Source organism: Peromyscus leucopus, chromosome 23, assembly GCF_004664715.2.
Source record: "Peromyscus leucopus breed LL Stock chromosome 23, UCI_PerLeu_2.1, whole genome shotgun sequence".
In the NCBI taxonomy this organism is placed as follows: domain Eukaryota; kingdom Metazoa; phylum Chordata; class Mammalia; order Rodentia; family Cricetidae; genus Peromyscus; species Peromyscus leucopus.
The window spans coordinates 31890812-31912470 of NC_051082.1; the positions used below are offsets into that span (position 1 = coordinate 31890812).

At 47.3% G+C, this 21659-nt stretch overlaps 1 protein-coding gene across 5 annotated transcripts; it reads right to left on the minus strand.

Moving 5' to 3' along the window:
- Positions 1 to 6314: 6314 nt before the first annotated feature.
- Positions 6315 to 20339, minus strand: Slc46a3 (solute carrier family 46 member 3). Of its 5 annotated transcripts, none has more exons than XM_028878048.2 (6): positions 20188 to 20339; positions 19336 to 19548; positions 12861 to 13731; positions 11214 to 11297; positions 7486 to 7642; positions 6315 to 7028 (listed from the first exon to the last, which is right to left on the minus strand). In XM_028878048.2, exons 2-6 carry the CDS (start codon positions 19522 to 19524, stop codon positions 6947 to 6949), a joined length of 1383 nt encoding a protein of 460 aa, XP_028733881.1. In that variant the 5' UTR covers positions 19525 to 19548; positions 20188 to 20339; the 3' UTR covers positions 6315 to 6946. The 5 variants fall into 5 exon arrangements, with proteins under 5 accessions (XP_028733881.1, XP_028733882.1, XP_028733883.1 ...); XM_028878049.2 differs by having other exon boundaries at positions 19970 to 20339; XM_028878050.2 differs by lacking the exon at positions 20188 to 20339 and adding an exon at positions 20044 to 20181.
- Positions 20340 to 21659: the final 1320 nt, after the last annotated feature.

The following is a 21659-nucleotide window of genomic DNA, read 5'->3' on the forward strand; positions in this document are numbered from 1 at the left end:
CTGAAATTCGCATATCCCTCTGCAGTTTTCCTCTTAGATGCTCTGACGGTGTTGGAGAACGGTTTCATGTTTTTCTTGCTACCGTTCTGCTTCTGAGTTACCAGTCTTCACGTTCAAGGCTCTTTACGGGAAGGTTCCAGATCTGCTGGAAAAGGGCTCTGCACTCAGTACTTCTAACACCGAGTGATTCTCTGGCATACACTGACAGGCTGCCCTGTGATTCCACTCTGTTTTGAGTGTCGACAAGGAGTTAGGGCCAGGTAAGGGCTCTGTCCTACAACACTGCCCCAGTCAGGCATCAATCATGAGTACGCCGCCACCGTGGGTTGTGCTGACGACAGACCGGGCGCAAATGGTTTCCTATGCCCCCTCAGGTTCGGTGATTTGCAAGCATAGCTCACAATACTGTCCTTTGCTAAAAAGGACATCCTGAAGGACAGATAAACAGCCAGGAGGAAGGGGCTGAGAGCATCAGTGCTCCTGAGGGGTTTCGGTGGAAGCTCATTATTAACTCACGGCCCCTCTCCCTCAGGGGATTCGAGGTTGGGGGAGCGAGGACCACAGTATTAGTATTTGATGAAAATTCACCATAGCACTCGGGACAAAGGAGAAGCACACGGACCCGGGGGTTTAGCACACGGCATTTCCCTTTGACCGTACACACGTGTTCACTCCTGCCCCCCGACTGCAGCCAGGCTTGCTGCCTTTCATTAGTCCCTATGCAGTGGGTGTGGCCCCCCTTTATTTTTATTGGGGGTCGTGCCCACCACCTCTGACATCTTCAAGGAAAGAAACAGTGTTTCTGGACAAAATGGTGCAGTTGTGCACAGGAACTGGGAAGCATGAGCAGGCCTGTGCAAACTCACGTCAGACGATCCTGGTGTGGAGGTAGGTGGGGTGTGGCCCCTGCTGGGATCACCACGCTCCAGGGCAGACTCTACTCCCAAGAGTAGCTGGGAAACATTGAACTCCAAGGGTTTAAAAGCAAGCAAACAAGCCTGAAGTTGGTTGGGTAGGGAGGTAAGGGTGGAGACAGTAGGTCTGGGGAGGAATTTGGGGGTGTTGAGTTTGATCAAAATATACTGCATGAAGTTCTCAAAAACATCTTTTAAATGTATTGCTGTTTATTATGTGTGTGCCACAGCATCTGTGGAGGCCAGAGGACAGCTGGTAGGAGTCAGTCCTCTCCTACCATCAGGGTCTTGGCAAGCACGCTTACCCGAGGAACCATCTCGCCAGCCCTGGGTTAGCTTCAAAGGAGATTGCAAGAGCCCATGGGGGTCTACGGAATTTAGATATCCAGAGCAAGGCATCTTTAGAAGAACACTGAACCCAAGGCTCTATCTACCCTTGTTATCAAGCTCATCATTTAGTGATCCATCAGTCCCTTGGTCCATGGAGACCCATTCCAGGACCTCTAGTGGATGTCTGAACTGAGGACATTACCTAACTCTGTTTTTCCCCAAAAACTATGCCTGTGATAATTAATTTACAAATTAGAAGATTATTATTAATTTACAAAGTACATCAGTTGTTAATTAATTTACAAAGTAAAAGGTCAACAGCAATAGCTAACAGATGGTAATAAACTAAAGCAGTCGCTGCAATATCTTGTAATAAAATCTTGTGACTGGGTCTCAAGGCAAGACATTCATATTTTTGAACTTTGACTCTAGGTAACAAGCCATTGAGCTAAAATGGTGCTGTAGAGAGATGGATGAAAAGATTGTGAAGAAAGTCATGGGTGGTTGTACAATTATGATGTGAGTGTTGGGTGGTCATATCCTGGAAACAAGTGTTCCTCTCCGAAGACAAGAGCCTGTTCAGGAGATGTGAGACAACCCACCTTTTTCTATCCTGCTGAACCACAGGAGCATTTTCTTCCTTTGATATGTATGAGTGTTTGCCTGTTTGTGTGTATGTGCACCATGTGTGTGCAGTACCTGAGGAGGCCAGAAGAGAGTGATGGATCCCCTGCACCAAGTTACAGATGGTTATGACCGTAGAGTTCTGAAAATAGAGTGCTGGGAATTGAACCCAGGTCCTCTTAACCTCTGAGCCATCTCTTCAGCCCCTGTTTTTTGAGACAGGATTTCTCTGCATAGCCCTGGCTGTCCTAGAACTCACTCTGTAGCCTAGGCTGGTCTTGAACTCAGATCCACCTGCCTCTGCCTCTTGAGTGCTAGTTTTAAAGGTGTGCACCACCACCACCCAGCTCCTTGTAAAATTTGTACTATTTATGTATTGACACGTTTTAAGATGGTAGGTTTGATCATGACATTTAATGCAGTGTTTCAATGTCTTTCATATTCTTGTCTTGCCCCCTCCTCTCCCTGCCTACGTTCAAATACTTCATCTTTTTCACATGTAAATCTAGAGTCTATACATGGGAAAAACATACTTGTCTCTCTCATGTTTCCCAGCTCCATTAACACCTGCTACCCCAACTCTTCTAGTTTCACTGTGAACTTCATTTCCATCTGAGGATATTCCCCCATTCCATCAACTCTAACTCTCAAACCTCAGCATCATATTTAATGCCTCTTCAGACAGACATGTTGGCGGCGGCTGCATTTACTCATGATCTATTTTTGACCCTGGACTAGCAGTCGAATCCCTCAAAACTCTACACTAAACATAGGTTTCTGTTCATCCAAGAAGCTATCTATTGACCCTTAGCTATATTAAGATCATCCTGTAGAGGGCTGGAACACTGGCTCAGTGGTTATGAGAACTGGCTACTATTCAAGAGGACCTGGGTTCAATTCCCAGCACCCACATGGCAACTCAAAACTCTAACTCCAATTCTGGGGACCTGACACCCTCGCACAGACATACATACATGCAGGCAAAAACCAATGCACATAAATAATAAATACATTTTAAGAAATAAAGATGAGAGTTGTGACTTAAAAAAAATCATGTCTGCTCTTGAAAACAGGTAGTCACTGTGGACTGACTGCTCAGGTGAGGACAGCTAAGGTTGTGTGGATGCATTTTTGCCCATTTGCAGTGTTGGGATCCAATACAGGGCCTTGCACCCGGCAGGCAAGTGCCCTGCCACTGAGCACACCCGCATCCCTGCTGATGCGGTTTTCATGGGTTCTTCACACTGCTCGTTGTGCAGTTCTTGCTTTTGGATACGAGCATGCACGCCCCAGCAGTGACTGACACGTCTTAGTGTTCATCTTAGCGTCCAGTCCATCTGCATAGACTGTTATCGTAGAAGGATCACAGTCCACCCAAATGTCCCCGAGACTTCCCTTCCTTGTCTGTCACGTGTGGGAAATGACTGAGACTATAACAGGCTGGTAGAGAATGGACTTTGTAAACCATAAAGTGCTTTTTTCTCAGATTATAGGAAACATCATGACATCTGTGTCATTACGCACAACTCTGAAATGTGGTAGAGGACAAGGGCGAATAAGGAGCTGTTGGAGAAGGAAAAGCGAAGAGGCTTTTTTTGTTGTTGTTTTTTGTTTTTTTCGAGACAGGGTTTCTCTGTGTAGCTTTGCGCCTTTTCCTGGAACTCACTTGGTAGCCCAGGCTGGCCTTGAACTCACAGAGATCCGCCTGCCTCTGCCTCCCGAGTGCTGGGATTAAAGGCGTGGGCCACCACCGCCCGGCGCAAAGAGGCTTTTTGTTTTTCTTGTTTAGTTTGTTCTTGTTTTTGTTTGCTCGCTTTGTTTTGTTTGCTTTTGTATGGCTGCACTGCAGGGGTGAGGGGAGGAAATGGGGGGACTGGGAGGTGCTGACAGTGTGTGGTCAAATTGGACAAGCAGGACACAAAAGAAAGTGGCTGCTGAACTTTGCCAAGACAAGGTAGGACAGTCCTTTAGAATATCCTGCTTCACAGATGAGTCTGTCAGATACGCTAGGCCAGTGGGCTGAAGATGGATGCCCCAGTGTTACAGAGGAAACTTGGGTGACTATTCAGGCAGCCAGCTGTTTCTGTCATTTCTCACATTTTTTAGAAGTTGCTTGCTTGCACTTCCTGCTTACTCGGATAGTATTATTTCCTTTTCAGGTCTCTGATGGAATTGAAGACTTTATAGTTATAGTTTTCCTTGTTACCAGATTCAGAAAAGAAATTCACTAAAGAGGTATGAAGTGTATAAGGTTGAGAGACATTAAAAGATAGTTTTGGTACTGAAAATTAGAAAGTAAATTAGGTACAAACTTTTGGACTCACCAAGATAGGATAGATATGGAATATTTTCTCTGAATTTGTCAATTGTTAATGGTCTAGACATTGTTAATGTAATTATTGCTTATATATTATATAGTTATTGTACTTATTGTATATAGTTTTACTTGTATGAATTATTCTTTTTTAGACAAAAAGGGGGGAATATGTTGGTATTTTGTTTGTGCTTTAACAAACAAATTAGTGCCTGGAGATCAGAGTGCAGAGCTAGCCACTAGAGGCCAGGCAGTGGTGCCACACACCTTTAATCAAAGCACTTGAGAGGAGGAAACAGGAAGTGATAGAGCTGAGTGGAGAGAGGAAGTGATAAGGCAGGGTAGAGACAGGAGCTCAGCCCCTTTCAGTCTGAGGATTCCTGGAGGTAAGAAGTCTCTCTAGTGGCTGGCTGCTCTGCTCTTTCAGCTTGCACCCTGACATCCGACTTTGGGTTTTTATTATAAAGACCAATTAGAATTTGTGCTACAGGAGGTGAGTGGAATTGGGGTGCATGATGTGAAACTCCCAAAGAATCAATAAAGAAATTAAAGAGAGAGAGAGAGAGAGAGAGAGAGAGAGAGAGAGAGAGAGAGGAAGGAAGGAAGAAAGGAAGAAAGAAAGAAAAGCAAAATGTGGAAAAGGGGCTGGGACAGAGCTCAGTCAGTAACAGTGTTTGCCTTGCCAACAGGAAGCGCTGAGTTCAGTCCCAGAACTCATATTAAAAGCCAGCCCGGCAGTGTGACTTGGAGTCCCAGCTCTGGGGAGGTGGAGACTCACTGGCCAGCCAGCCCAGGCTCCTTGGAGAGGAGACAGACAGAGACAATTCTCAGGACACCAGAGTAGGTGGTGACTGAGAAACAACAGCCAGTTACCTCATGGTCTCCACAGGCACAAACACGTACACACGCACCTGCACACACAGGAAAAGAAAAGGAAAATGGAAGGTGTGAATAACCAAAGGAAACAAAATCAACTTGAAAGGTGCACAACCCATCACTTTTCAGTCTGTTTGCAGGATGAGCTTAGTAAACATAGGGAGTGGCGACTTCATAAACCATTAAAGCTGTAACTTTGAACAGTTCTTACAAATAAAAGTAAGGAAATTGTAGTCATCAAATTTAGTCCCGCAACATTTACCGAGCATGCAATGAGCAAAGGCTGCCCCTGTCCTCAAGAAGACCTGTGGGTGGAACAAATATAATCTCAGGCTGGAGAGATGGCACAGTGGTTAAGAGCACTGGCTGCTTTTGCAGAGGACCTGGGTTCAGTCCTAGCACCCACATGACGGCTCACAAGCATCTGTAACTGCAGTTCCAGGGGACACAACTTCTGGTCTAGGCACTGCATGCACATGGTGCAGAGACGTACTGTGCAAACAAACATTCATACACATAAAAATAAATGTTTAAAAAATGATAGTGGAAAATGCTAGATGGAATTCCTTTTTAAAAAATTTTATTATTTATTTATGTATATGAGTGTTTTATCTGCTTGTACAACTTTATGCCAGAAGGGGACATCAGATCCCACTAGAGATGGTTGTGAGCCACCATGTGGTTGCTGGGAATTGAACTCAGGACCTCTGGAAGAGCAGGCAGTGCTCTTAACCACTGAGCCATCTCTCCAGCCCCTAGATGGAATTCTTATTTATACAAAGGGCTGTGGAAGTCCTGCAGAGATTGAGGGATGGGTGATCAATGTCAAGAACCCTGGCTGCACTGGGGAAGCAGTGTTTTGGCTGACACATGGCAGTTTTAATGAAACGGGAGAGGAAGGACAGATGAACAGTGTGTAAAAAGGAGACATGGTGTTTGGGGGTCGAGGGCGGAAATAAGCATGGGTGTAATGTGGTGTGACACTGGATGGGGCAGGATCAGGCTGTGGTCACATGCTTGCCTAATTATTTTCCTATGAGCAACAGTTGCTGGAGGATTCTAGCTGGAAAAGAAAAGATCTGTGTTTTAGAAGCATCCTTCTCGGCACAGTGTGGAGCCTGAGCTAGAGGAAGGTAAGAACAATCAGAGGGTGGAAAGCCAGCCAGGGTTTGTGGGCCATGGCAGCCTTCTACCCAGCCAGGGAGTGAGAGCAGGCTGCAAGGTATGACTGACTTTATACACAGTGAGCTGCCTGCTCAGTTTTAAAATTTAAGATCGTTTTCTTTATAATATGAATTTGCACTCACTCCCCCATTACATATAAAAACCAAGCTTGTCACTGAATTAAAATATTAGGAAAAGTGAAAAATACATATTTTAAAAAGTGCTTCTCTTAAGGATTTTTGCATCCATCAGTAGAGCCTTGATAGGATCTTCCAGTGTCAGTCAAGTATAGGAAGAATTATTAATGCCTGGAACATTATTTTCCTGTCAGTGATTATTCAGCATCAAAGTTCTTCATTATGTCTTCAAAATCCCTGAGCAGTCAGAAGCCCACTGTGCAGATGGACCCCTTGGTTTCCACATGAGAGGCTGGAGCATGTCAGTTAGATTATTGCTTCAAGTCTTACTGCAGTTTCCCGAGGCCTCCTCTGCGCTCCACTTTCTCTGGTCCGAGGAGAGGTGAGGAGGTGCTGGGGCTGGTCTTTGCTCTACTGAAGAACACGGGGTGATAGGCAGCCCCAGAGACAGCAGACCCAGACGCTGCCTCACAGCTCGCTCTGTTTAGGAAAAAGGACCTTTTGACACAGGTTGCGAATGAAATACTGGTGGTGGGCTGTGTGTTCTGGCGTCCTGGGTATGACCTGTGCATGACTGCTGACTGTCGTCAGTCTGACGTGTGCTCCAGGGGCTCCTCCGGGACGAACATTGTGTAGCTCCCCTCTTCCCAGCCAATGCACTTGACAGCCCTGCAAAAGCAAGCATTGGGAAGGGGTTAAGAGATCCGTAAGTCACCAAGCTTCTGTCGTTTCCAGCCATACCTGGCTTTTAATAAACTATACAAGCTCTATGTAACAGGCATATCCTGGCATTTTGAACTTCACTGACTCATTATGTATAGTGTTCTAAAATTAATCAAATAAACGAGTTTTTTTCTCTCTCCTACACCCCCAAGATACTATTCTTAAGAGTCCCCATTAAATGCCTTCCATACACCTGTGACCTAAGGCCATTCCCCCTTAGTTCTCGAAGGCCAATGACACTCTCATTCTAAGGTCTCAAATTATTGACAGGTGTATTTGTGACCAACAGTTCTCTAGCAAAGCATCCTCCGAGGCAAATGTCAAGAATCTGTGTCGTTTTGCACACAGAGTTAGAAGATTCATTTAACCCATATGCCCTTTGGTAAAATGATGAGATACCTACCATAGACTGATGGCTGGGAGGATGAGGAGGCCGGCAGACAGCAGAAAAATGAAGCCAGGGTACCAAGCGACAGTGGCTGAATAAATGCCATTGTAAGCCGAGGTCGCAGCGACTCCACTCAGTGTTTCTAGGAAAGCTATGCAAGCGAACAACGCACCTGGGGTGTGGAGGGGGGAAGCAAAGGAAAAAGGCGGAATTAAAAACAACAGTCCAAAGAGAAACAAGAGAATTGTTCCTTGAAAACGGTCCTGGAGCTGGGTGGTGGTGGTGCATGCCTGTAATCCCAGCATTCGGAAGGCAGAGGCAGGCAGAGCTCTATGAGTTCGAGGCCAGCCTGGTCTACAGAGTGAGTTCCATGACAGCCAGGGTTACACACAGAGAAACCCGGGGTTCGATCCCCCCAGCACAGCACAAAACAGGTGTGGTGGCACACACTTGTAATCCCAACACTCCGGAGGCAAAGGCAGGCGAATCAGAATTTCAAGGTCATTCTTAGCTTGAGAGCCTGTCTCAAGCAACAACAAAACCCTGAGAAGTAACCAACCCATTTTGCAGATGAAGAATCTGAGGCGAGGTGCTCCCTGTGGACTTGAAGGGAGAGATGGTGAAGACCCCAAATAGCTAAGCTCCGATGTCTACAGCGGAAAGCTGATGCAGGTCCGTCCCACCAGCTGACTCATTTGGAGACTGCAGTGTCTCCTCCCACGGCCTCAATTCCAGCCGTCCCACTAGACCGAAATCTAGCTATGGACAGGAAATTCTGTGGGGACATTTGTGTGTCTCCTTCCGACCGAGCCACAGCTCTGTCAGTTCCATGCACACAGCTGTTCTGCTTGCCCTGATGTCCTCAGGACCCAGCTGTCCTGGTGCGTGGCAGCTCCTTAACAAGCATGTCAAATGAATGAGTGAAGGTTTAACTCATGACTCGATACCCATCCATCACCCAGCAGCGTGTACTGCCTTCATGATTTACGGTGATGCAGGGAGTCAGTTTAACTGGCTTCCTGACTTGCTTAGTTACAATATTTTATGTGTTCCTTCCTATGCCCAACAATAGTACTACGGTACACAAACAGACTGTACATTGCTGGTTCTGGTGGATAGGGGACCCATCCGTTCTCTAAGATAAATAGGTCGGGCCAGGTGCCATCTGCCTCACACAATATGCTGTTGTGGAATAGCGTTAGCTTGTTGCTCGACTTCCCTGGGCAATCCAACATGTTAAGTAGATATAGAGATAAGCTGGATTAAATGCACCCGAATGAGTGTACTTTCTAGACTCAAAAGAAAAAAAAATCAAACAACTCAAATCTCCAGCCTGATTGATCCTGTCCCTATTTATACTTGGCATGAGTTTGTGAGCCATGCCAAAGCAAGACAGCTAGTCCAGGACACAAGATTGTTAAAAACGCGGGCATTTTCAGAAACATTACCAAAATGCCATCTTCTCTCCCTTTAGGTTATTCAAGCGTGTGCTCTCCCACTGAGCTATGCCCCAGCCTCTGAACTGTCAGAGTGGAGCTAGCAGAGAGTGAGTGGTGCCTGGTGGCTCCGTGGGGTGTCCCTTCTCCCGTGATTACTCTAAAGTGCTTCATATTCTCATAAAGTAAGTATTTAGAAAAAATAATGAGAATATATTGAGGTATGAAAATGTGGCCACTATCTAAAGTACCTCTGAGTTCAGAGGTAGGAACAGGATAACTCTTATTTTCAGATTTATGTTATGTGTATGAGCATTGGCCTGCAGGTTATGTGTGGGCACCATGTGCATGCTGGTGCTCATGGAAGCCAAAAGAAGGTATAGAATCCCTGGCACTGGAGGTACAGATGGTGGTGAGTCACGATGTGGAGGCCGAGCACAGAACTCGGGTCCTCTGCAAGGGCAGCCAGCGCTCCCAAGCACGGAGCCATCTCCCCGCCCCCGCCCCTATCTACATCATTTTTCTTTTGTTGCTGTTCTTTGGTATCCCATCAAAGAAACACTGAAGCTGAGGGCGAAGGTCTGTTCCTCCACAGCACCCTTTCAGAGCCTTCTATTCCAAAGTGCTCTCCAGATAGCCCTTAGGACACAGTTTATGAACGGTTCGGAGAGAACACAGCTTCCATTGACGAGTAGCCAAGAGCCAATAACAAGAGTTTAAGACTGAAGTATGCAGTTTTCCTCAGCATTGACCAAACTCACACACATGCAAGTGCACTATTAGAAGCGATTCATAAATACTCATGTAAGGACATCTGCACAAGGCTAAACCACGCGACAGGAAGTACCGGAATCTGATGATATCTGCAGGCTACTGAGGGAGGCCAGCACCATGTGCTGATATCTAGTTGCGGCTGTTCTTATTTACTCCCTGTGGCGATTCTTTGCCTGCACCTCCGGAGCGCTTGTCTCCCCTGCTCCCATCTGTATTTGGGGGCTTCCTTGCTGGCCACTTTGCTGAGCACTTGGTCAAAGGAACAGAGCAGAGCTAGGTTATGATGTATCTTTTCTGCCTGTCTGGGCCACCTCTCTGGCTGCCTCCACACTGCCCGTTCCTCTGCATTACCTTCCATGGAATTCCCTTGGCTCTGTGTTTCCAGCCTGGCCTCAGGTTCAGGTCCAGAAGAAAGCCTTTCTGGGACTCAGTGCAAGAGTGTAACTGAACGTCACTCTATCCCCTTCTAAGCACTGATGGCCTCTGTGTCTGCCAGCTTCACATCTGAAGGTTCCGCCGACCACCCGCCAAACCTACAGTTAGGCGCCAAACATGCACAGACTTTTTTTTTTCCTTGTCATTATTCCCTAAACAATACAATAAAATGACTATTTACAAAATCTATCTCATCTTAGGTATTATGGGTCATCTAGAGAGGTTAAAGTTTAAGGGTTATGTGTAAATGATATGCAAATACTATCCAGTTTAAACCTGTTTTAATGATTTTCATGCATTTTTTTTGGTTTAGTGTGCAAAATGATGAGTTTGACTGAAAATTTCACACATACGCCACTGTAACTTGTTCAGAATATTGGTGTCTGTGAGGGGCTCTGGAACCTTCCCCGTCAGACACAAAGGGACAGCTACATTTAGATGTTGTGAATGCAGCTAACAAACGGCTAGGGATTAGTGTGATGTGTCTCTCTACTGAGGAAGGCCAGATGGAAGCACAGAATTCCCAGGCTTTTTAAGAGTTCCATCCAGAAACTGGACAACGGTGAGAGAGTTGTCCCCAGCCTGTGACCCATGCCCTTTGACTTCCCCTTGCCGTCTGCCTCAGAAGGGATCATTCGCACCTGGGCGTACACACCTGGGTGCTGTCCAACTCCCAGGTCAGAACAGACCTGCCTATGAAGTCACCCATTGGACCCCTCTTTGGTGGAAAGGGGGCACATGGGGTCTAGGCATGGTCCACAGAAGAGGATCATCCAAGCACTTGGTAGACATGATCCAGAGTGGCCCGGCTGGCCAGAATGCAGGGGTAGGACTGCTGTAGGTTCGCAGTGGAGAGAGCCCTTGACTCTGAGGTCTCCTTTCTTCTTCTGGCCGAGACAAGGCCAGAGAGGCCCTCTAAATCAGGGCCCCTAAGCAGAGCCCCCTCTGCCTGAATGTAAAGCTTTCCTACCAAAGCTTAGCACTTCCTTCAAAAGGAGACCCAGGCAGAAAGGGGGTTGTAGGCGGCTCAGAAGCTGCCAGCATCGATTGTACAGACTGAAGTCGGAACATCTGTCATAGTCTGTAGAGTCAACTCACCTTGTTCAGTCGAGTGGACCACCTTTGACAGCATGGACCTCAGGACGGACAGCGGCATGAAGGTGAAAAAGAATGGGATCCGGACTGTGAGATGAACAGAAGACCCGATAAGTAGTCAAATCAGGGTAAGTCAGGATGCTCTCTCGTCTAAACACCCTTTCCTATGAGCAGCCCGACTCACTAGCTGAAGATCCAGCTACCCGTAGTTTTGCCTAGTAAATGAACAGACTACTGACTGGCCATTTGGAGCTTGCTTTATTCTAGCATTCTGGTTTGAGTCCTACAAATATTGTTCATGGATGTTTTGGTCTAGATGAGACCCATTTGCCTATTTTCCTAAGGATGTAATAATTTATTTATCAAGTTTTGACTTCTAATTAGCTTTTACCTGTTTAAGAAATATTTATTATTTTCATTTTTGTTAGTTGTGTGTGTGCATGTTTGTGTGTGTGTGTGTCCCATGTATATGTGTATGCCCATGGGGACCAAAAGAGGGCACTAGATCCCTTGAACCTGGAGTTAAGATGGTTGTGAGCCAGGGAACTGAACTCTGCTCCTCTGTAAGGGCAGTATCTACTCTTAACCACTGAGCCATCTCTCCAACTCCTTTTATACAATTTTTGTTCTTTGGCCTTTACATTCTTGGGGCTCTTATTCCCTACTGTAAGGATTCCTTTATCGGTAAACTGGCTCTTTATCGTCTTCTTGGTTCATTTTTTGACTGGAAACTTCATGAACACTATTGCTTTTGTTCTTAAATTATGATATATATGTGATATGTATCATGATATATACATATGATAAATGCATATTGAATGCATATTATATGAAACAGGTTCTCACTATCACTATGCAGCCCTGGCTAACCTGGAACTCCCTTTGTAAACCAGGCTGGCCTCAAACTCACAGAGATTCCTTTGCCTCTGCCTCCCAAATGCTGGGATTAAAGGCGTGCACCACCATCATCAGATTTAAGTCATGCTTCTTAATAGAATCATTTTTAGTCATACTATAAAATAATGGCATTTGCTTTTGCAAATAGTGTATTTATGGTTTCCAGAGTATTTGCATATGTTGACTTAATGTGGTCTCGTGAAACAGGGATGTGGCTCCTACTGTCTAAAAGGCACTGTGCCAGGTGCTTCCTAGTTCTCCAAGACTTGTTATAAAACCTGAGTGAAGCTTTCCAGTGTGTCGCACAAGGAGAAAATAAAGGATTCAAAGGAATGAACTCGCCAATGTCACCCAGCGGGAGAGGTGGAAATCGAGCCTAATTCTGATTCTTCAAACTGTGTCTCCAGCCAGTGGCGATGGCTTGACACCTCCATGGTTAGAAACAGCTGACTTGGACCAAAAATCCACAGTACAGTTTCGTCTCCTGTTCCAACACAGCCTTCTAAGGAACACTCATTTCAGTAAAAGCTACACTCAAGAACTGAGTCACACCAAGAATGCCCCTCAGCATATTTTTGGCAAATATGCAAATCTGGAAAATCGTGATGATTCCATCTGGCATTTTAATTACTGACTTCTGGCAAGCTGGCTGTTTGCTTTAAATTGAAATAGAATGGGTTCACAGAGAGCTTTATATTAAGTGTAATACCCTCCTCCCACTTTATACAAAATCGAACATATCTGTAAACTCACCTAAAAGCATCATGAGAGTGGTCTTGGTGAAAGCAGCGAGGACCATTCCCACCATGGTGGTAAGGATGCCAATAAAGGTGATGTAAAGATCCTTCAAGCAGTAGGAAAAAAGCCATATGCCGAGGAAACTGCTCAAAAAGGAGAGACTGCCCAAAGCTGTACCGTAGCCTATATAAACCTCATCCCAGCAGAGCGGAGAGCCCAGCTCATAAAGTGTAAAAATTGGGGAAATGCCAATTATCACAAAGAAGTAAATGACAATGGTAGAGATCAGCAGACAGAGCAAAGATCGCCGCTTACTGGAGCCATTTTTAAAAAGCATGTAAGTCCGGTAAAATAGATCCCTGAGGCTTTCCCCACAGGACATAGTGACAATCTGAGACGAAGACTCCCTGATGGGGTCCCTGAGGAAGAATGCGATGTAGGCCAGGTTGACCGTAAGAACCACGGCAATGATGAAATAGGACCACACAAAGCCCAGTTCTTGGATAAAGTAGCCAGATGACAGACCCGTTAGCCCAGTAACGATTCCAAGCATAAAATCCAGGATGGCTATTCGAATGATTTTCTGCTTGTATTCTTTACACTGATCCACGATGTAGGCAAAGCAAGCGCCCCAAAACGTGGTGTAATTCCCCAAGAGGGCACCGACGAAGGTGGATGCAATCAGAAGCTGGAGTGGCAGCCTGAAGTAAGACAGCACACACAGCCAAATGTTGGTTCCCAGAGAGCCAAGAGAGGACAGAACCATGGGGAGTTTCCGTCCATGGTTGTCGCTGCTGGACAAAAGCATGAAGGTGGACACCAGACCAGGAATCAACCCACTCATTTCCACCTGCAGGCTGAAGAGAGATGCCTTTTTCTGAACTTCCTGCAAGGACAAAGACAAAGTGTTTACAGATACGACGACCGTAAAAAAGGTTGTAGTGTGTAATTCCTTGATATTGCCGCTGGTGGTGAATGGGTGGCCTCCGGTATGTGGGGGGACAATACCAATTAAGTTTTCACGCCGTTCATATAGCATATGTCAGAAGGTTACGTACCCAGACTTAGTCATGATATCTACACACCACACATGGTAGAGACTCAAAGCTATAAGAAGAAAAAAGGCATGCATCGGTGTGTCTGTTTATACAAAGGACGTGTGCAGGTCACAGACTCTGGTGCTAGCAATAAAATGGTATTTTCCTCCCCTACCCCGTGAACTATCTGCACCGATTCCAGTTCAATACCCTGGGTGATGACCCTTGCTGTGACGGGTCTTCCTGCCTAGGCTACAGGGGGGAGCAGACAGTTCACATACATTTGCTTGGTAGACTCTAAAAGGGCAGAGCTCAGCTCCTTTTTAATCTTTGTGTCCACAGACAGACTAGTGGGGATAGATTCCTTCACTGACTAAAGAAGCTGTAAGATAGATCCAGTGGAAGAGTCCTGCATTTGCTCCAGACAGTCGCCGTCTGTGGACTGAGCGTGTAGTGATGGTGGACAAGGGTGCACACACGTGACAGGGAGCTGTGACAGTCCTTACAGCAGCCATTTGATGGGAAGAACTCGGGGCTATTTAACGATACCTGTGGGGGCTGGAGATGTGGCTCAGTGGCTAGGAGCACCGGCTGCTCTCGCAGAGGACCCGGGTTTGGTCCCATCACCCACGTGGTGACTCACAACCGTCTGTAACTCCAGTTCTAGGGGATCCAGTGCCCTCTTCTGGCCTCCACAGGCACCAGGCATGCACATGGCGCACATACATACATGCAGGCAAAACACCCACACACATAAAAAATAATTTAAAAACTCTTTTAAAGACATACTGTGGCCGGGCGGTGGTGGCGCACGCCTTTAATCCCAGCACTCGGGAGGCAGAGGCAGGCGGATCTCTGTGAGTTCCAGGCCAGCCTGGGCTACCAAGTGAGCTCCAGGAAAGGCGCAAAGCTACGCAGAGAAACCCTGTCTCGAAAAACCAAAAAAAAAAAAAAAAAAAAAAAAAAAAAAAAAAAAAAGACATACTGTGTTTGCCATCTCTCACTATTGTCCAATTCACGCACAGTTTTTACAACGGGACATGTCATGTGTTAAGAGCAAAAGACCCATGTTGTCAGAAAGCAGTCCAATAATTGATGAGCCATAAAAAAATGTAGCTGGGAGGTGGCAGCTCATGCCTTTAACACCAACACTTGGAGGCAGAGGCAGGTGGATCTCTGTGTTCGAGGCCAGCCTGGGCTACAGAGCAAATTCTAGGATAGCCAGGGAGACACAGAGAAACCTTGTCTCAAAAAACAAACAAAAATAAAATTAAAAAAAAAAAAAAAAAGCTTTTCTGCCCCAATATAACCTAACCCAGAGGGAGCAAGAGCTCCGTCTTGTCACCCTTGGTGTGACTATCTCTGAGGACAGTACTGGGCACAGGCAGGCTCTTGGTGGGTACCGAACAAACGCGTGGCTGAAGAAGATAAGGACCCCTGCCACTTGCTGCCCATAGACGATATTATCAAATTCCTGTGTCTGTTGCTGCTCCTTCTGACGGGAGGGAAGGAAGGCTGACTTTGCAGGCTGTTGGGAGGGTGACATTGGAAAGACATACGAGCTGCCCGGCACCAGCCCCGGGGCCTTCCTTGTGCAGTGCTCATCTGAACAAGTTTATACGCACATCTTTGTGCACTTACGGTAGCCATCACGTAAGTATTTCCTGAGTAAATAAATACAAAGTCATCTTCTCAAACAGGTTTTCCCAGCGGGGTTTCTGCTTTCTCTCGGTCCATCCAAGTCCGTCTCCCGCTGGCTTCTGCTATTCCTCACCCAGCCTTTCACAGCTACATCCTCCTCTGCAGTCTATGGTAGGTAACAAAGTCATAACAGGGACATAAGACACAAGCTACAGGGTTGGAGGGACGGCTCAGTGGTTAGAGCACCGGCGGCTCTTTCAGAGGACCCAGGTTCAGCTCCCAGCAGCCACACGGTGGCTCACAAGCATCTGTAACCACAGTCTCAGGGAGTCTGAAGTTCTCTTCCAGTCTCTGAGGGCACTGCACGTATGTGGTACACAGACATACATGCAGGCGAAATATTCATACACTTGAAAAAGACAACTTTTTTTAAAAATTGCAGGACAGACTCCTGTTACCAATTTACTCCTTGAGAGGTGATCACGTGACAAGAAAATGGTGTTGTGAGTGGTTAGAAGACTCCTTCTTCCTCAACAGTCAACAAACACAGCTAGAAACACCCCCCACACACACACACTTCTTCACTTCTTAGCCCAAAGCACCCACCACCGTATGAGGTCCCCATGGAGATAAACCCCATTGACAAGGTACAGAGGTGACCCCTCTAGTCACAAGGCTCTGAGAACTTGGAACTTTGAAAAAGTAGATTAAGACAAAAATAAAGTTTTGTTTTGAGACAAAGTCTCACTAGGTAGCCCAGGCTGGCCACTAGCTTACAGTTACCCTCTAGTCTCAGCAATATTACGTGTGTGTGTGTGTGTGTGTGTGTGTGAGATGTGTATGTTACTAAAAAGGGTTGGAAAATAAGACTTTCATTAAAGTATATATTTTCAAGTACCAAATATAGGTGAGAGAGTGTAGTTTATTCTTTAATTAATGTTTAATATGTTGAGACAAGGTATCCTTACATATCCTGAGTTGGTCTTGAACTTGTAACCCTTCTGCTTCTCTCTCCCAAGTGCTGAGATTACAGATGTTCACTACAATAAGGCTTATTATGACTTATTTTGTGGTGACAAAGATTGAACCCAAGGCTGTATGCATGTCGAGTAAGCTATCTGTCATTAAGTTATAGCCTCAGCCCTTGGATTATTGAGACAGGATGTCTCACCATGTTTCCCAGGTTGGCTTTGAACTCATGATCCTCCTGCCTCTGCCCCCTGGATGCTAGAATTACAGATCATGTGCCACCGTTCCAAGTTTTGTTACATTTCTTCTCTCTACACCCTGAAATGTAAAACAGTATCTTACACACTTGCACACAGGCACATGTGGCTGTGTTTGTTCTTAGGATGTGTCAGAGTCGGCTTCAGTCGTCCACTTGACAGACTGGAGTCAGCTTGGAGGAGGGAACCTCAGCTGAGGAACTACCTCCATCAGATTGGCCTGTGCCCAGGACTGTAGGAGGTACCATCCCTGGGCAGCCAGTCTAGGTTGTGTAAGGAAGGCAGTTGAGCAAGCTATGGGTGCCTCCGTGGTCTCTTCTTCAGTTCCTGCCTCCAGGTTCTGCCTCAGTTTCCTTAGATGATGGGCTCTAACCTGTAAGCCAGATAAACCCTCTCCTCTTCCAAACTGCTTTTTGGTCAATGTTTTTTTTTTTTGTTGTTGTTGTTTTGTTTTTTGTTTTTTTTCCTTCCAGACAGGCTTTCTCTCTGTGTAGCCCTGGCTGTCCAGGAATTCGCTCTGTAGCCCAGGCTGGCCTTAAACTTATTGAGATCCACCTGCCTCTGCCTCCCAAGTGCTGGGATTAAAGATGTGCACCACCACCACCTGGCTTTGGTCAGTGTTTTATCACAGCCACAGAGACACAGACTGTGACAAGAAGGACAAACAAATATGGCCGAGCAGTACAGGACTCCCTGTCATAATGCGCAAGCTTATTTTACAGTCAATGGACAGTTGGGGCCAGGTGGTAAGAAAGAAATTGTGTTTTTCTAGTCCTCTCCAAGGGCTGGCTCTTTACTTGTAGGGTGCCCAGGACACACACCCCTAGCTCCCCCTTATTTGGAAATCAAGGGGCCAAGCTCACACAACAGAGCTGGCTGCTGGAGATGGAAGCTCTGAGCAGTGGACAAGGCTCTCGGATTCAGAGGGAGGAGGGTGTTCTCTGAAGCCGTACAAGGGCAGCATCCGGAAAGCGTCCAGAAGGACGTGATCTAGGCAAAAGTGATGCTGTCAGCCCCTTCTTGTCTGGTCCTGTCCCAGCTGTACACAGCAGGGCACAGCTAGGTACGGTGGCTCCAGTTCCCTACATATCAGGAAAGCACCAAAAATCTCGGGGCACCGACTTTGGGGGACAAGACCTGGAATAAGGACAGTCTCTTGAATATCAGTCCAATTGAAAACAAAACAAAAAAGGAAAAGAAAAGAAAAAAAAACAATCAAATTGAAAGTTTGGCTAAAATCGAAATGAGACCACACTGCTCTAGGCAGTGTGTGGGGGGATGGGGGTAGGGACTGGTCCGTGACCAGGTCTGGAGGGGCTAACACCGTACTTTCCCCCAGGCTCCTCCCACTGCATCAAGGGACTTGCTCCTGCCACCCGGGGAGGAGTGAAGGAAATCCCTGACTCAAGCAGAGAAATGACAAGTCCCTGGGACGTTCTCACTGCTGGGAGAGATGGATTGTTACACTTTTTTTTTCTTTTTAGAGCTGAGGAATCCAACTTGGACACCACAGCATCATAGTCACGTGATCTTGGTTTCTTCCATCCATCTATCTATCCTTCCTTCCTCCACTGTATCATTGTTGTTGTTGCTACCTTGAGACTGGGTGGCTGAGGCTGGCCTTGAACTCACAACCCTCCTCCCCCAGCCTCGTGAGTATTGTGATTACAGGGCTGAGCAGACACTCTGTGGAGGGCAGTAAACCATTCGGTGCGGCCCCTACCCTTCTCTTTATGACTGTGCAGGCCCTATGATCTGTTGCAAGAAATTTCTCCCACAGCATGAGGAAGTAAGGACAGGGTTGGCCAAGCAACTGGACCTTGTCCTGTCTGGCTTTAACCTGATATCTTGGGGCAGCTGAGGTGGCTTCAGGCTTTCCCTTGGGGCCCTCTGCCATGTCCTCACCTCAGATTCATTTGCCTGCACAGAGACCCTCAGATCGGGGAGGCAGCTCAGCGCCCTCAGCCTCCTCTCCTCTGTGACTGTGAAGGCAGCCCACTCTGTTATTTCCACAAAATACCCCCAAGGAGAGCAGACCTGAGCTTGTAAATGTGGCACTGTAGGAAAGCGTCCGATGTCACCTCCGGCCCCAACAGAGTGGACATAGCTCTGTCAGACGCACACAGAACTGAGAGAGGCCCCATCATGTCGGGCTAAACATTTTTAGGCGAATGGGAGCCAAAGTGAGCACAACCCAGTCCAGATGTGGGCACGTGACTCAACACTTATCTCATGTCACCGCCTCCCGACCTCAACAAATGCTGCTCCACCCCCATGGGTGACAAAGGCCTTGCTCCAATTTTTCAGACTTTTGTTTTGTTCTCAAGAGACCAACGAAGAGTGGATGAAGGTTGTAGTGAGATTTCCTAAGGAGAAAAGAGCTGGTCCCACACTCGGAGGGATTTTCGAAAGAGGCGGATTAAAGGTGTTAGGAGGAACCATTAACTGAAATGGGAACTGAGAGAAGGCCTTTGATTTGAGCTGCTTTGGGGGGGGGGCGGGGAGGTTGGGGGGATTGTCACACCCTGGAGAGCCTCTGGTTTCCATTCCCTGTTGCCTACAGGATGGGAGGTTTTAATTCCTTACCTCCCGGAATGCAAAGATCGGGTCGCTTTTGTTTTGCGCGCATTCAGAGACATTGCTACCGGAAGCAAAGGTGTAGTTGCCGGTTTCTTCCCATATCCTCCGGTACACGTACTGCGCTGTCAGCGGGATGGTCAGGGTCATAGCAAACGCGTTTAGGAGAATGGCGGGCTCGATGAATGAAATCTTCATATTGCTCAGGTGGGCAGGTGGAGTCTGTTTGTTAGAGGGAGGGATGGAGGGGGACGGGGAGAGAACTCATCAGTTGATTCCTTATCCCAGAGGTTAAACTCTCAAAGTTGGGGAAGTTGGAGCAATGTGTCATAAACATGAGTAAGCAAAGAGAGACTTCCAGATTTCTGAGAGAGTGCCCTTGCCGGGAGAGGGTCCCCCGCCGTACCTCTCCAGGGAGCGGACTGAGCTCTCTCAGGACTAAAGTTCTCCCGGGCTCTGCTTACTCAGTGCTCACAGTGCTGCGCCGAATAATAGCACGGGCTGGTTCCCACGAAGTAAACAATGAAGTTCCCCGGGAACCCGAAGGTTACGCAACTGTTATTATTTGGCTGCGGGTGAAGGGCCTTGCAGAAAGCAGCTCCCGATCGGAAGGGGAGTTTCTGTTTTCGTTTTCTAAACTCACCCCGCGGTTACAGTCAGTCTTCCTGCCTGGCTAGGCCCAGGTAGGACCGTTTTCAGGACTGGGTTCTCAGTTACCCGTGCGGGGCGCAGCGCCCCCGGCTTTCCAGCGCGGCTCCCTAGCTGGGGACAGCGAGGTGGAGCTGGACGCAACAGGGGGACGTCCTTGGAACGCGACACTGGAGCCCTGTTTGAAGGCAAAGCGAGATGAGCGCAGCGCACCTCCCGGTCTCTAGTGGCCCCGGACTCAGTCCCGGCTGCTCCCCACGCCGCCGCAGTCTCGGTCTTGGGGCCCTGGTAGTGACTCGGCAGTCGAGCATCATCACGGGAGCCGGGAGATAGAGATCTTCGGCCCGAGCTGTCACCCTTCCCTAGCTCGCTTGTGATTGGGTCCCGCGGCCGGCGCCCCCGCAGGGATTGGTCTAGCGCAGCGTCACTCTCTCGCGCCCGCCCCCGGAGGCCCGGCTGGCTCTCCCCCAACAGCCGGACAGGTTGGGTGACCCTTGCAGCTCCACGCAGGTTCTGCCAAGTGTTTCTGGGTAGAAACTGAAGAGCTGCCGAGCCTCACGCGGGTCGCCTTGGCAGCTGGATCGAGAGTTCGAGAACAGCCGGGACTACATCGCAAGACTCCTGTACAAAGCAGGAATATGTGTGTGTGTGTGTGTGTGTGTGTGTGTGTGTGTGTGTGTGTGTGTGTATACATATATTATATATAATTTCATTTTATAAATAAACATTATTTTAGTAATAAATTAAATATATAAAAATAAAATAAACACCAAAAAGTGCAAGGTCACACACAAAGGTTGTTAGGGTTGCAGTTCACCGTAGCATATGGGATGGACCCAGCGAGCATCTGCCAAAACAATGCAAGAGAGAAGAAAGGACTTCCCAGGAAGGACACAAGGAAAGAGTTCCTAGTGGGGATGTGTTAGCTGTGGAAATTTTAAAGAAATATTTACTACAATTTTATGTAACTAGTTATTTTGTTTCATGTGTATGTGCACCCTGTGCGGAGATCAGAAGAAGATGCTAGATTCCCTTGGAACTGGAGTTACAGGCAGATGTGAGCTGCCACGTGGGTGCTGGAACTGAACCTAGGTCCTGTGGAAGAGCAATAAGAGCTCTTAATCAGTGAGCCATCCCGCCAGTCAATCCCACTGGGGGGGATTTTAAAATCTCTCGGAATGTCTGTTCTTCCTCTGTTGAGAGGATATAGTAAGTCTCACAAAGCACACATGGCAACCTCGGAGAGAGTGGGAAAGCAGTCAGCGACCTCCAATACACACAGCTGGAATACACCTGGAGCCCATGGGTATTACTTCCTGAGGAAGAGGAGCAAACAGATGAGAACCAAAAGTTCTGTGGTTTGGGGACCTATCCAAAAATGGAAGGCCTTAGGTTGGAGTGGTTGTGTCAGGAAGTGGGGACAACCCTACGACCAAGTATCTAAAGCTTATCTAGAAGTCAAGGTCAGATGTGGGCCAAAGCCATGGCTGATAAAGGAGTAGCGGGCAGGAATATGGGTCATTTTTGTAGGCGAGGCATTGAACCTGGGTCCTCTGCAACACCAGTACATGCTCTGAACCACTGAGCCATCTCTCTAGCCCCAGACATGACAGTTTAAGATGGCAGCACAGTGGATTAAACGGTAGATCTGGGACTTCTTCAGGGTGGGAAGGGCCGTTGAGAAG